This window comes from Phocoena phocoena, chromosome 4 (assembly GCF_963924675.1).
Source record: "Phocoena phocoena chromosome 4, mPhoPho1.1, whole genome shotgun sequence".
In the NCBI taxonomy this organism is placed as follows: domain Eukaryota; kingdom Metazoa; phylum Chordata; class Mammalia; order Artiodactyla; family Phocoenidae; genus Phocoena; species Phocoena phocoena.
In genome coordinates, this window is record NC_089222.1 from 34,110,262 (window position 1) to 34,124,690 (window position 14,429).

General features: G+C 43.1%; 1 protein-coding gene across 1 annotated transcript; it reads left to right on the forward strand.

The window, feature by feature from the left end:
* Positions 1 to 9,900: 9,900 nt before the first annotated feature.
* P2RY1 (purinergic receptor P2Y1) lies at positions 9,901 to 12,004 on the forward strand. The gene has a single exon (XM_065876536.1). It carries the CDS (start codon positions 10,519 to 10,521, stop codon positions 11,638 to 11,640), a length of 1,122 nt encoding a protein of 373 aa, XP_065732608.1. The 5' UTR covers positions 9,901 to 10,518; the 3' UTR covers positions 11,641 to 12,004.
* Positions 12,005 to 14,429: the final 2,425 nt, after the last annotated feature.

Below are 14,429 nucleotides of genomic sequence, written 5' to 3' on the forward strand. Positions count from 1 at the left end.
CTGAAAATTTACATTGTATTTCCTCCCAGATTTCCTCATATATCACCATACACCATATTCCTCATAGTCCAATTTCCTCATATAATCTTTTAATACATTTAATACTGTGTATTTACATCTTTGAGATGTTATATTCATTTTCTTCAGTTTTTTACTCCATGAGAAGAAAGCGGTGGCTTCCCTTCCCTTCCTCATATATTACTTCTAAGGACTTCTAATCAGAATGGCCTTCTCAGAGGTAAGGAGATTTTGTCTCTTTCCTCATAGCCCAGCTGATTTACAGACCTACCTCTTGTTCATCGTAACGACTATACCTGTTTCCCTCTGCCTTTTTTCCTTCCGTGGCCAGAGTAGAACTGCTTTATTTCCTGTTCTGGTCTTGAAAAGCTTGTCCCACGTCATTTCCTTCTCTTAGAGCTCCACAACTTTTTCCTGCAGTTATTCTGAGCAGGAAGAACTCTTGCATTGATTATAATGTAGCATATAAAATATATTTTATTATAACATACAGCATGCTTTGGGGTGAATGCTATAAAGTTGACCTTCTTCCCCAGAACAACTATTTACAAATTTTTGCTTCTCCCCTCCCTTTTTTTGTAATTAAAGAAATCAACCTTATCCTCCATTGCTAAACCACTTTTCCTTACTTACCTAACATTCATTTCATGACTTTGTAAAGTTTATCTTTGGCCAATTCCTGAGGATCCCCATGCGAGTAGTAATCTTTGCCTGTTTCTAAATGAAAAGTATTGGGTTGGTAGTCCAACGCTGCTTCCCCTTGCCACACCTGTCCTTTATACATACACTTTCAATCCAAACCCTTACCAGTCTGCCACCTTCATTGGAGATGAAATCTAATCTAATCACTCATGCTATCTTGCTAAAGCAAATTATAATGTATCCTACAGCCAAAATTTCATGCCCGAGGAGAATGAACAGGGCTTTCAGCTATGAAGTGTTCACGCAATCACCACAAAGTTTTCCAGACTTGCCTTCCACTTTCTTCTGAGGCACTCATTCTCTAAATCAAATTCAATTTCTCTGCTGCTCCGAAGCTCACGTCAAACTCCTTATTTCCAAAGACTCAAATTACTGTAAGTATGTCCCTTGGTTTCCTCCCAACTGAATTAATAATGAAGGTCCCGGGAGAAATTACCATACCTTGGGGCTGGTTTCCATCATGGAAGCAGAACCTCATAATTTATCTTTGATTGAAGGAAGACTTTCATTTTCCTGGCAGGAATGCAAAGATTCTTTTTTCCTTCTTTTTTTTTTTCATCCTTTCTTCTATACGTCCTTAGCAAAGACAAAAGAGGTAAGACAACAGGATTTTTCTGCCTTCTGCCTTCTTAGTTCATTCATTCTGCTCAGTTTTTCCATATGCTCTGTAGATCTCCACTTGGGTGCTCCCATTGGGAGCTAACTCTCAGCAACTTCCCTGCCAAAGCAGTAGGTTCCCAGGGCCTTGTCTCACCAATCTTGGAGCACTGTTTTCTCCACCAGGCTCTGAATGGTCCCAGGCACAATCCTCTAGCCTCGTTGAAGCTCTGGAGTTTGCCAGTCACAACTGTATTCCTGAAACCCTTGTTTTCCCTCTTCCTCTCCACCCATCAATCACATCCATGGTTGTACTGCCTTCTACACCAGAGGTGATAACAATGTCACTCCCTGCCCCCATATTTCCTCCTAAGACAGGTAGGCTATACTTCTCTTTTTCTTGGAGTCTGTCACTCAGCCTTGGAGGAAGGCTCTGATCGCCTGGCTCATCCCCTTCACCTCCAGACCAAAGTGAATTTGACCATGTCAGTCCAGAATCTTTCCCTAGGAATTTATTATTGGAAATAATGCTAGGCTTTGAGTTGCCACGTTGAGTCATATCCATGTAGGAAGAGAAAACTGTTTTGCAGAGAGAGGGAAGAGGAGAAGAGGAAGAAGAAAGGAAGAAAAAGAAGGAGGGAGGGAAAGAAAATCAGTGGTTGAACAGAGAAAGACAGAGAACAGAGATTCCCATGTCTTTAGGGAAGTAGAGAGAATAGGCAAAATACATGATTTTCAAGTTCCTATACCTTCTTTCTTCTAAAGCCCAAACTCCTGTACCCTTCCAATAAAGTCACTTTATTTGTTCAAGCTGGTTTTGATGAATTTGGTTTCTTACATCCAAAGGCTCACTTATCAAGTTATATCCATTAAGGTAAAAATGATAGTATTATAAATAATAATGATGATAATAGCTAGTATTTATTACGCACTTACTATGTACCAGGCACAGTCCTAAACACTTTACTCACACAATCACATTCTTACAGCTATCTTGTGATATAGGAGTTATTTGATAAGAACATTGACACGACACAGGTTTGGCCATGTGTCTAGTTGCACGGCTATTAAGTGGCCCTAACTGACCTTTGAACCCAGTTCTGTCTCTTCTCCAAAACCACGTGCTATGAGCTAATACATAAAAAGCATTCCAAATAGCACGTGGCACATGCATACCACAGTCAAGATTGCTAAACCCTTAACGTGTTTTAGTCACTGGATAGGAGGAGCTACAGCATTTTTAAATTGCCATAGTAAAGCAACGTCAGGCAGGATCATGTAAAATCTTGCTACTCAGAGTGTAGTGGTTGGATGAGGAGCTTGGACATCAAACAGAACTTGTTGCAAATGCAAAGTCTTGGGCTCCACCCCATACCTACAACTGCATTTTAGCAAGATCCCACAACTGATCTGTATGCACAGTCAAGTTTGAGAAACGGTGCTAAGAGACTCAAAGCAGATGTTGCTGGTGAGCTAAGGTAGTATTTTACTTACATGGTTATTATAACTATGATACAGTCTCTAAGATAAATATTTAGCTGCAATATCAGGTGTCTAGAACTGAAGCTGAAAATCAGAACTAATGTTGAGGTTCTGCTAAATCCTGTCATTGAAAACGTAAGAATTTGTCAAGGAGTAACTGATTATTTCTCCACTTGAAGCATAACCTACACTATTTGAGTTCTCTGTCAGCTATAAATAACTGTTTCTATTTTAAACTATATTTTATTCCATTTTATTGTTTCTATAGACAAAACATGGGTCTATTTCACTTCAGTATGTTGACATATTAGATGCTTTCTTCGGCTACCCAGGTATCTTTCCAGCAGAGTATCCAATCTTGTGCTTGTTGTAAGAAGACCGTCTTGGATAAGCCCATCCTGCCAGCTTTTCTACAAGAATCTAAATTTAAAAATTATAAAAATGGACACAATGCTCATCTGCTTAAAACTGGTTCACACTTTGAGTGCCACGGGTGAAAACTTAACAAATTTTCAGAAAGCCAAATTCCAAAATCTGAAGTTTGAATGACAACAACGGCTATTAAGTTTAATCTTGAAAAATGTGGACAGCACTATATAGCACAGAGAACTATATTCAGTATCCTATGATAAACCATAATGGAAAAAATATGAAAAAAAAGAATATATATATATATATCTGAATCACTTTGCCGTACAGCAGAAATTAACACAATGTTGTAAATCAACTATACTTCAATTTTAAAAAATGTTTAAATTTAAAAAAGAAAAGAGAAAGAAAAATGTGAAACTCTCAGGACATAATTGAGATCGACATCCCAGGAGTGAGCTGATGGAATCTGTGACTTAACATGAGGAAAGCAGGTATTTCTTTATTTTCACACATGGTTTTCATGTACCTATTTGGGATTTAGCTTATGCTCTCAAAATATGGATGTATGAGAAATCAACAATTTATTTATGGTGGATATAATAACAATGACAAATGACACTCAATGTCATATTTTTACCCTTTGTGCTACCATGGAAACCCTCCATGGGTCCATGAGTATGGTGTAAGATCTTGGATATGGGTAACTGGCTTTAAAGATACTTCTGCACCCACAGGCTTTACAAACACTTACTTCCTATCTCCTGAAAAAGCTAAGTGTATAATGAAATTGTAGGGAACTCCCTGGTGGCGCAGCGGTTAGGAATCCACCAGCCAATGCAGGGGACACGGGTTTGAGCCCTGGTCCGGGAAGATCCCACATGCCACGGAGCAACTAAGCCCATGCGCCACAGCTACTAAGCCTGTGCTCTAGAGCCTGCGAGCCACAACTACTGAGCCCATGAGCCACAACTACTGAAGCCCGCGTGCCTAGAGTCTGTGCTCCACACCAAGAGAAGCTCCCCAATGAGAAGCCCACACACTGCAACGAAGAGTAGTCCCCGCTGGCCACAACTAGAGAAAGCCCGCATGCAGCAACGAAGACCCAATGCAGCCAAGAATAAATAAATAAATTATTTTAAAATAAAAAAAGAAAACTGTAGAAAAACTGGCATGTAATATAGCATTTCCAATCTATTATCAGTAAATGTTGTGAGACATGCTTTTGTGAAACCAGAGAGGTCAGATACAAAGAGAGCAAAGGGAATATTTATCATATATAATGATTAGAGAAAGACGACAAGCGAGGACTGGCATTTTTATTCTGGATTTAACATAAATTCTTTTAAAACTATTATAAAGTGACCAAGACTAGGAACTAGGGCTTCATGTGGATGGGAATAAGGAAAGTAAATACTAGAAAGGGCACTATAGGGAAGCAGTTTCCTTGACTATTCTTAACTTCTGGGAGCAAGAAATTTTGTGAAGGATGAAAACATTTAGGTGGCCTGGGATTTTACAGGTCCTTGTAAGTGATAGCATGCAGATGGAAAACCTAGCATATATATATATATATATATATATATATATATATATATATATATATATATATTCATTCATATATATATTCATATATATGAATCATTTTTCTGTATACCTGAAACTAATACAACATTGTAAATCAAATCAACTATACTTCAAAAAAAAAAAGAAACTTCATTGAACTGAAACAAAAAGAAAGAAAAGAAAACCGAGCTCAATGTCATCTGCGAAGGGGCAGATACTCAAACGGCACATTATTCTAACCACAGGACCCCTCAGCCTGTGTCATCTCACCACCTCCCAGACCCCTTCCCCCACAGCTACCCAGATTCAAACATAAATAATTGGAAAGCAACGCTCTGTGAGATTTCCAAAGTTCCCTATCAGTTGTGTGCAAGCACCTTGCTTTCTCTTCTCCCCTACACAGTTCCCCTCTTGCACCTTCGTCTCCTTCCTCCCTTTCCTTTCCCCTCCCTCTTTCCTCAGCCTCCCTGGTCCCTTACTCTCCTCTCCTCTTATTCATTCCAACCCTGGAGCAACCAGGCTGTCTCCTATTCTGTGTCCTATACTCCTGAGGTGATTCTTAATGAAATAAATTTCAGGACCCCTACTGACTGGATCCATGACAAGTGAATCATTTATAGGAGCAGCCAGGCCCTGCCCAGCACAGGACCATCTTTCATCCTTTCTCTGTGTGCTTTTTCCACTCCTGCCCCACCTTAGCCCTCTCACCTCTAACTCACTGGAGGATACCAGCTGTGAATTCCTCGGGCTTCTTCTTTCTTTCTCCTATATTCTTCTTGGAGAATAGAAGAGTCTCCTCACTTTCTTAAGGTATATCTCAGAAGTTATCACACTTTAATTATTATTCTTGGCGGGATCTCTCAAAGGATTCCCTCGTCTCCCAAAGCAGAGTCTCATCCTCTCTCACCTGCAAAATCCTGAATTGGCCTACCCATTAGCTCTCCCGTCTCTCTGCCACCCTTTACTTTTTTTTTTTTTTTGCGGTACGCGGGCCTCTCACTGTTGTGGCCTCTCCCGTTGCGGAGCACAGGCTCCGGATGCGCAGGCCCAGCGGCTATGGCTCACGGGCCCAGCCGCTCCGCGGCACGTGGGATCTTACCGGACCGGGGCACGAACCCGCGTCCCCTGTATCGGCAGGCGGACTCTCAACCACTGCGCCACCAGGGAAGCCCCACCCTTTACATTTTATGTTTATCAGAAGTTTTTTTCTTTTTACGCTTGTAGCCCTCGATTCAAATGTTTTCAATAATCTTTCCATCCTCAATGATTGTTGGATTTTCTGTGACTTAAGAAAAAGGGAAAGAAGAACCTTTGTAAAGGTGGTTATTAGAAACTTTGTAACAAGAAGGGCAGCCTTTTTGTTTATGAGTCTGAAACTGAACAGGTTTGACTTTCCTAGAATTGTCTGTCACTTCTCAAATTATATATAAATTGTTGGCTATTTTTTTAAAAGCCTAAGGAGAGCAGAACATTTGGGAAGCTTCTGAAATACTCTATCAGTACCTTCAAGACCTGGCTCAAAATTTTCTCTCTTGATAGAAGGCTTTGGGAATAACACTTTCTATACTCAATCTTTTTTAGTAGTGGCCACTAACAGTTAATTTTCCTATCAGTGCCCTGTACTAGTGTGTATTTTATCATAGAATAGTGGTTAAATGTGTGGCCTTTAGGGATAGATGGCTTCAGTTTAAATCCCAGTTTCTACTGTATGACTCTGAATGAGTTACTTAACCTCTCTGTGCCTTCGTTTCACCACTTATAAAATAGGGATATTGGGGCTTCCCTGGTGGCGCAGTGGTTGAGAGTCCGCCTGCCGATGCAGGGGACGCGGGTTCGTGTCCTGGTCCGGGAGGATCCCACGTGCCGCAGAGCGGCTGGACCCGTGAGCCATGGCCGCTGGGCCTGTGCGTCCGGAGCCTGTGCTCCGCAAGAGGAGAGGCCACAACAGTGAGAGGCCCATGTAGCGCAAAAAAAAAAAAAAAAAAAAAAAAAATAGGGATATGACTGTCAATTACCATAGGATATTTTAAGGATTAAAGGACTCAGCACTGTGCATAGTATATAGGAAAGAATTATTATTATTGCTATTGTTATATGTTATTATCATGGTTAACCCTGTAAGTTCTTTGCATTTCCAACTAAATTGTTAATCTCTTCAAGTCAGACATTTACATCATTAATGAAATAAAAAACAAATTAATACAAAATGTTTGAGGTAAGTCACTTAAAGATATGAAACATATTTTTTTCATAACTTTAAGGCATTTATATTTGGTATTTAATTATCAATAAATACATGTTATTGGGTTTTAGATGGCATTTTATTTTTTCCTTTATTAAATCTAGTCCAATGTATTACAAATAGAAAGTTAACACAGTCAACAAACAATAACTGAATACATAAATTATTTCTCAAAAGCACAATTTTGATTTAAAATATAACTTAAACATATTTCAAATCTAAAATATGTGGCATGTAAAAGCAGTGTTTACAAAATCAACCTTTTTTATCTCATTTTTTAAAGTCTGTGGTTGGGCTTCCCTGGTGGCGCAGTGGTTGAGAGTCCGCCTGCCGATGCAGGGGACACGGGTTCGTGTCCCGGTCAGCGAAGATCCCACATGCCGCGGAGCGGCTGGGCCCCGTGAGCCATGGCCGCTGGGCCTGCGCATCTGGAGTCTGTGCTCCGCAACGGGAGAGGCCACACAGTGAGAGGCCCGCGTACCGCAAAAAAAAAAAAAAAAAAAAAAAAAATCTGTGGTCCACTTAGGACAACTATCTTCTCCAAATGCCTAATAAAGTGTGAAGTTTTCTGAAAGTACTTAATGGTATTCAGACTAAGTGTACTTTTCCAAACACTCACATTATGGGTTAATGCATTTGCAACAGACTTCTGAATGAGGTTACATATTGCTTATGTTGCAAATGAAAAATGCGGAAGAGTGAGGAGTTAGGACCTATTGAGTACCAATGGAAGTCAATGTTTTCTTCCACTTCCCTCTCTCTCTTAATAGAAAATAATCCCAGTCAGTACCATCCTAATCAAAGAATATGAAAATGTTTCATGTTAAGACTTGGAATTATAGAATCATATATGGATGGGAAAAAAAATCAAATCCGGGCTTCCCTGGTGGCGCAGTGGATGGGAGTCCGCCTGCCGATGCAGGGGACACGGGTTCGTGCCCCGGTCTGGGAGGATCCCACGTGCCGCGGAGCGGCTGGGCCCGTGAGCCATGGCCGCTGAGCCTGCGCGTCCGGAGCCTGTGCTCTGCAACGGGAGAGGCCACAACAATGAGAGGCCCACGTACCGCAAAAAAAAAAAAAAAAAAAAAAAAAAATCAAATCCAACTCCCTTATTTTATAGTTGAGAAAACTGAGGCCTGCAGCATTCATTTCAATTGAGACTTGTTTTCAAAACAACATTCATGCCCTTGAGTTATTTACTCTAGTTTTATCATTTATTTTCATGCTGTTTTATTGACCACAACTCAAAATACCAGTGTGCTCACAATGCCATGTGTTTGGATATGGTCCTTTCTACATGTGTCCCTGGAAAGGACTGTCTGGTCCTTGTGGGGAATTTTCCTTTGTAGTATCAAAGCCAGGAGCTCCAGGTTTTCCTTTGAGCATTTTTTAAGAGAACATTATCATGTAACATCTGGGGCCAGAAAGAAATCTTTATGGTATATATTTTACAGATATTTTCTTCTGGGATTTTTTTCTTCAAAGAGAAAAGCCTTTGTGAATATTTCACATAAAGCATATGTTAATTAATTGTCAAGATTTCTAGATTCATCCCTGTGTGGGCCCATTTAAATATGTCCCTCAATAGCTAATTCATTTTCCAATCAAACTTGCTCAACTACAATGTTGAAGTGCATTGCTCTAAAATTTGATACATTCAAGCCATGAAAACGAGTTTTTGAATAAATGTAGTATTCAAGGAAGTCTCAACCAGTATTGTTAGGGTACTTACCAGAGATATTTGTGACTAATCACTTTCTTTTTTTTTTTTTTTGCGGTATGCGGGCCTCTCACTGTTATGGCCTCTCCCGTTGCAGAGCACAGGCTCCGGACGACGCGCAGGCTCAGCAGCCATGGCTCAGAGGCCCAGCCGCTCCGCGGCATGTGGGATCTTCCCAGAACCGGGGCACGAACCCGTGTCCGCTGCATCGACAGGCGGACTCTCAACCACTGCGCCACCAGAGAAGCCCTGTGACTAATCACTTTAACCTAAAGAAATAGGATTGGTAATAAAACCCCCAAACCACACCTTAATCACTTTGGAGTTGAAATTGTCTTTACATCTATCTATATAAATTTATATTCGTTATTTCCTGAACAATATGTTTTTATTTATTTTTTTATTGAAGACTTTGATCTTTAATTAAATGTACTGGACAGGAGGATTTGGGGACCCTGCGTTGTAAGTGGTAGGTAACAAATTGTGCTGAAGCAACGTCAAGTATCAACTACTAATACTTTTACAAAGCCCTTTTAGAAATTTTCACGTTGATGTTACCAATTGAGGTCGGTTTATTAGCATTTGGTTAATTAAGAGAAACCATATTGAAATAAAAGGGGAAAGGCATACTAGAAGGACAGAAAGAGACTCTCCCCATTTCCCTCCCCACCCTCCCTCCTTTGAAAGCTTTCTGGGAGCAGCAGGTTCCTGCAAGTGCCAGGAATCCGGTCTCTGGTGAAGCGCGGAGCCCTGCAACGCCACGGCTTTCCCAGTTGGGGACTACAGGGGGACTACAGGCTGCTTGGAACGTGCAAACACCTGGCGTGGTTCTTGAGGGCCCTGGAGACTTGAGTCTCATTCCGGTCCGCTCCAGGGTTGTAGGCAGAAGGCTCTGAGCGGTCAGAGGGGTTTCCTGTGTGTCAGCAACATCACTCTGCCGAGATAGCTGGCGGAAGAGCCAAGGAGCGCTCTCGGACCAATCGCTCTCCAGCAGCCAGCCCTACCCCTGACCCTGACCGAGCGCTCCCTGACCGCCGACTCTGCTGAAGACCGGCTCTCCCAGAAGACGCCTCCGGCCCCGGGCGAACTTCGCACAGGCACGCCCCTCGCCTCCCCGAGGAGCGCGGACTCGCCCGGGTGCGCAAACTCCGCCCATCCTCGCTGGGAGCCCGGCTCGCCCTCCCGCCGCCTGCACTCAAGCAGGTCTCTAGAAGAGCCTGCGAGCTAACACAGACGGCGAGCCGGACGCGATCCAGAAGCACACGAGTCTGCGACCACGCGCGCTCCGATGGCCCCCAGAGGCTGAGAGCCGGGGGCGCGGAGGAAGCGGCGCGGGCCCTAGAGCCGAGCTGCTGGCTTGCAAGGTAGGGCGCAGGAAGATGCCCAGACGAAGTTGATCTTTGGGGGAAGGAGGTTGGGGCGCGCCCTCCCCATCTCAGCGAGTTTGGCTCGACCTCACTGAGCCCCTGGCGCGCTCTCCGGCGCGAACCCGCGGTCCCTCGGGAAAGCGCAGTCGGAAAGTTGGCGGCGGCGGTGTCCGTAGCGCCCTGTTGTGTAACCTCGGCGCTGCCAGCCTCACCGGGAAGTTGCTGGTCCTCCGGCCAGCCCGGTTCGGTCGCGGCCCGGGGCAGATTTCATGGCCCGCGGCGAACGCGGGGCCGGAGCCGGCGTGGGCGAGCCCCTGCTTGACCCCTCCCGCAGAGTTCCCCGGCGCCCCCTCCCGTCTGCTCGCCCGCCTTTCCGATGCTCGCTGTGCCCCTCGCCGCCGCCCTCTTGCCGCCGCTTGCCCCTTGGAGCCGCCGCCTAAGTCGGGGAGGAGAGAATGACCGAGGTGCTGTGGCCGGCGGTCCCCAATGGGACGGACGCTGCCTTCCTGGCCGGCCCGGGCTCGCCCTGGGTGAACAGCACAGTGGCCTCCACCGCCGCCGTCGCCTCTCCGTTCAAATGCGCGCTGACCAAGACAGGCTTCCAGTTCTACTACCTGCCAGCTGTCTACATCTTGGTGTTCATTGTCGGCTTCCTGGGCAACAGCGTGGCCATCTGGATGTTCGTCTTCCACATGAAGCCGTGGAGCGGCATCTCCGTGTACATGTTCAACTTGGCCTTGGCGGACTTCTTGTACGTGCTGACTCTGCCGGCGCTCATCTTCTACTACTTCAATAAGACCGACTGGATCTTCGGGGATGCCATGTGCAAGCTGCAGAGGTTCATCTTCCATGTGAATCTCTATGGCAGCATCTTGTTCCTGACCTGCATCAGCGCGCACCGGTACAGCGGTGTGGTGTACCCGCTCAAGTCCCTGGGCAGGCTGAAGAAGAAGAACGCAGTCTGTATCAGCGTGCTGGTGTGGCTCATCGTGGTGGTGGGGATCTCCCCCATCCTCTTCTATTCCGGCACCGGGATCCGGAAAAACAAAACCATCACCTGCTATGACACCACCTCAGACGAGTACCTGCGAAGTTATTTCATCTACAGCATGTGCACGACTGTGGCCATGTTCTGTGTCCCTTTGGTGCTGATTTTGGGCTGTTACGGATTAATTGTGAGAGCTTTGATTTACAAAGACCTGGACAATTCGCCTCTGAGGAGGAAATCCATTTACCTGGTGATTATTGTACTGACTGTTTTTGCTGTGTCTTACATCCCTTTCCACGTGATGAAAACAATGAATTTGAGGGCCCGGCTGGATTTTCAGACCCCAGAAATGTGTGCTTTCAATGACAGGGTTTATGCCACTTATCAGGTGACAAGAGGTCTAGCAAGTCTCAACAGTTGTGTGGACCCCATTCTCTATTTCTTGGCAGGAGATACTTTCAGAAGGAGACTCTCCCGAGCCACCAGGAAAGCTTCCAGAAGAAGTGAGGCAAATTTGCAGTCCAAGAGTGAAGACATGACTCTCAATATTTTACCCGAGTTCAAGCAGAACGGAGATACAAGCTTGTGAAGACGCAAGAATCCCCAAACACCCACTTTTGTAACATGGTAGGATGCTTAATAGAGCCAAGTGCTTTTTTCCCCTTTAAGTTACTAGTAAGATTAGAGAACATGCAAACCAAGAAAGCAGTGAGTTTAAAAAAAAAGAAATAGAAGTGGAAATGCCTACACCCACACTTAGCTTGTTTGGGTTTGCTTTCAAGGACTTCCTTCTTTCTCACCAGAAGTATGTGACATAAAATAATACTATCCTCAAATATTTACTTTCTCTTCTGCCTTTAAAATTTGCAAGCTCTTCTGTTTAAAGTTTACGTGAGTACTGGAGCTATTTGGATATTAATAACTTCTCCAGGAAAACTGACCACCTGAAACTTGAGTTTGTGATTCATCTAGTCTTTATTGTTTTTAATAATCTGAGGTGGGAACAAATTGAAACTTCACATCCTCAAATTACTGTAATACAGCAAAATACTAAACTCGGTTCACTCAGTAGCAGATGAACAGATTGCAGCTGGGTGTTTTTTGGTCCTGTAAGCATAGGTGATGGCTGGCTGAATTACTTTGGAGAATTAAACAGAAAAATCAAGTCAATGAATTTACAGGTCTCAAAAGTGACTATCTCCCAGTTATTTCTAGAAAACTGCTCAGTCTGCGTTGGGTGCTAAATGTTTGGTGGTGGAATCCTGTATATATTATCTTACAGGTAAAATGCCTTCAAAATAATCAAAGTGCATGTACTTTCCTTTGTAAACACCACAAACTCTGTTAGACTTCCTGTGACAAAGAGCATTTACTTGCACCACTGCTGTGCAGTGCCCTAGGAGTGTGTTTGTGTTCCAGTACAAATGCTCACTTCCATCTGTAAAAACAGTTTTCAAAATCACAGATAAATTACAGACCAAGGTTGAATAACTGTTAGCGAGTTGAGGGATGTTGGGCAGGCGGGAGAGTGGCTGACAGTCATCCATAATGCATAGCCAGCAAACATATTCTCGAATGTATGAGGCAACTGGGAGTGGGGAGAAGACATTTTTAGAATAAGGACTTTAGTTTAAATTAACTATGGTGTAAAGGCCCTTTTTTTGTTTTGTTTTGTTTTTGCTCCTTCCAAATGCTGGAAAACATTAAATGCAATATAAAAAGAAGAAGGAAGAATGTGTATGGGTTGTGTTGGTAGAATGAAATGCTGTAATGCTTCACTGGATCTTACATCCTCATATTTGAAGGAAAAAACTCCAAACATATGGGAAAGGGAAATATAAGGAATTAAATTTAAGTACTTGAAGCACCACAGCACTAAAAAGTAAGGTATAGAAACTACTAATCAGACTAGCAATAGTTTAACCAGACAGTGTTTTCTTTTATATTTTCCCTCTGCCGGGCAGTAATGACAAATCTGTAAAATACTTCAATAACTTTAAGAACGATTTTCAGTGAATATTGAATTGCGGCATTTCTAGCCTTTGAAATGGTCAAATTCGATATAATGCCGAATAATGAGGTGAGGTGACAATTGCCAACACCAAATAAATAAATCCAGTGTCAAAGGAATTTTTAATGGTGAAGGTACCCCCAACAAAGCCAATATCAGAGTCTGCAGCTGATGGTGGTGTAACTTGTTTGAAAGCACTTTATATGTAGAACAGTTTGGGGCTGTGCTTCAAGGTGAGAACCCTAGCGCCCTGTGGGACCTGGTGACAGGGAAGTCAGAGCTGGGCTTCAGTTCTTGCAGGACCTCAGTGAACTGCAGATTTGTGAGCCCTAAAGTTTCTTCCTAGACTTGCTCCAGCCACTAAGATCAATGAAGAAAAGCCGTGTTTAGCCATCCTAAAGAGTGCTGCTTTTTCACATGTTCAGTCTTAAAGCACAGAATTATAGAAACCAAATCAAGAAGAAAACTTCTAGATGTCCTACCTACACCTCCCCATTTTGAGAAAAGAGAAGGGTTAGCTAGGTTCTCATTTGGTTAGGGCCCTGCAGTGTTGTCTGTTGTGGAATCCTAAAAGAAAAAGACTAAGATATGTCATGAGTGTGTTACCCCTGTCAAATATCATGTTCAGTGAGACACAATTAATATCACTAAATTATCCAAAATGGAAATGTCAAAGTCCGTATCATCCTTAAACTCGAAGGCTGACGGTACACATTTCTATAATATTCCCTAACCATTTACTTTAGTGTTCTCCCTTTTAGGTCTGATGCCCAGCCTGGTTTACAGTATGTGTTAAGTACGTTGTTTCAGCTTCCAGAGAACTTTCTTTTGGTCCAGTGTGGAGGTGAACAGTGACTAGAAATGCCCTTTTACTTCTTGGCATGCTTTTTGCAGAGTGTTTCTTCTTTAGCTTCATACATCACGTGGTAGACAATGATGACATGCAGATGCCTGCCTAATAGTGACAAGAATGATCTCTCTAACCCCTTCCAGGCACAGATTGGTCTCTGGGACGAGTCTGCTAATGGTGAGCTATTGGCTGAAGATCTGATTCATGATATATGATAAGAGTAGGTATTTTAAGAGTAAAGGCAGAAATCTACTGGCATTTTGATAAAAGAGTCAAAATTACAGAACTTGTCAGTTAACTAAATTTCACACTACAAAACTGTTTGAATGCCAAGCTCAAGGCGTTTTATGGCTCATCAGTTGGCATCTTTGACTCTTTGAACATCAATGTTTGCACCTGTTTGCAAACAATGTTTGCACTTGTTTGCATCAGTGTTTGCACTGAAATGCTAAAAACACAGACCAAGAAGAGATACAGCATGAGAGTAGGATCTGGAGTTAAAATGGTGACACTGCCA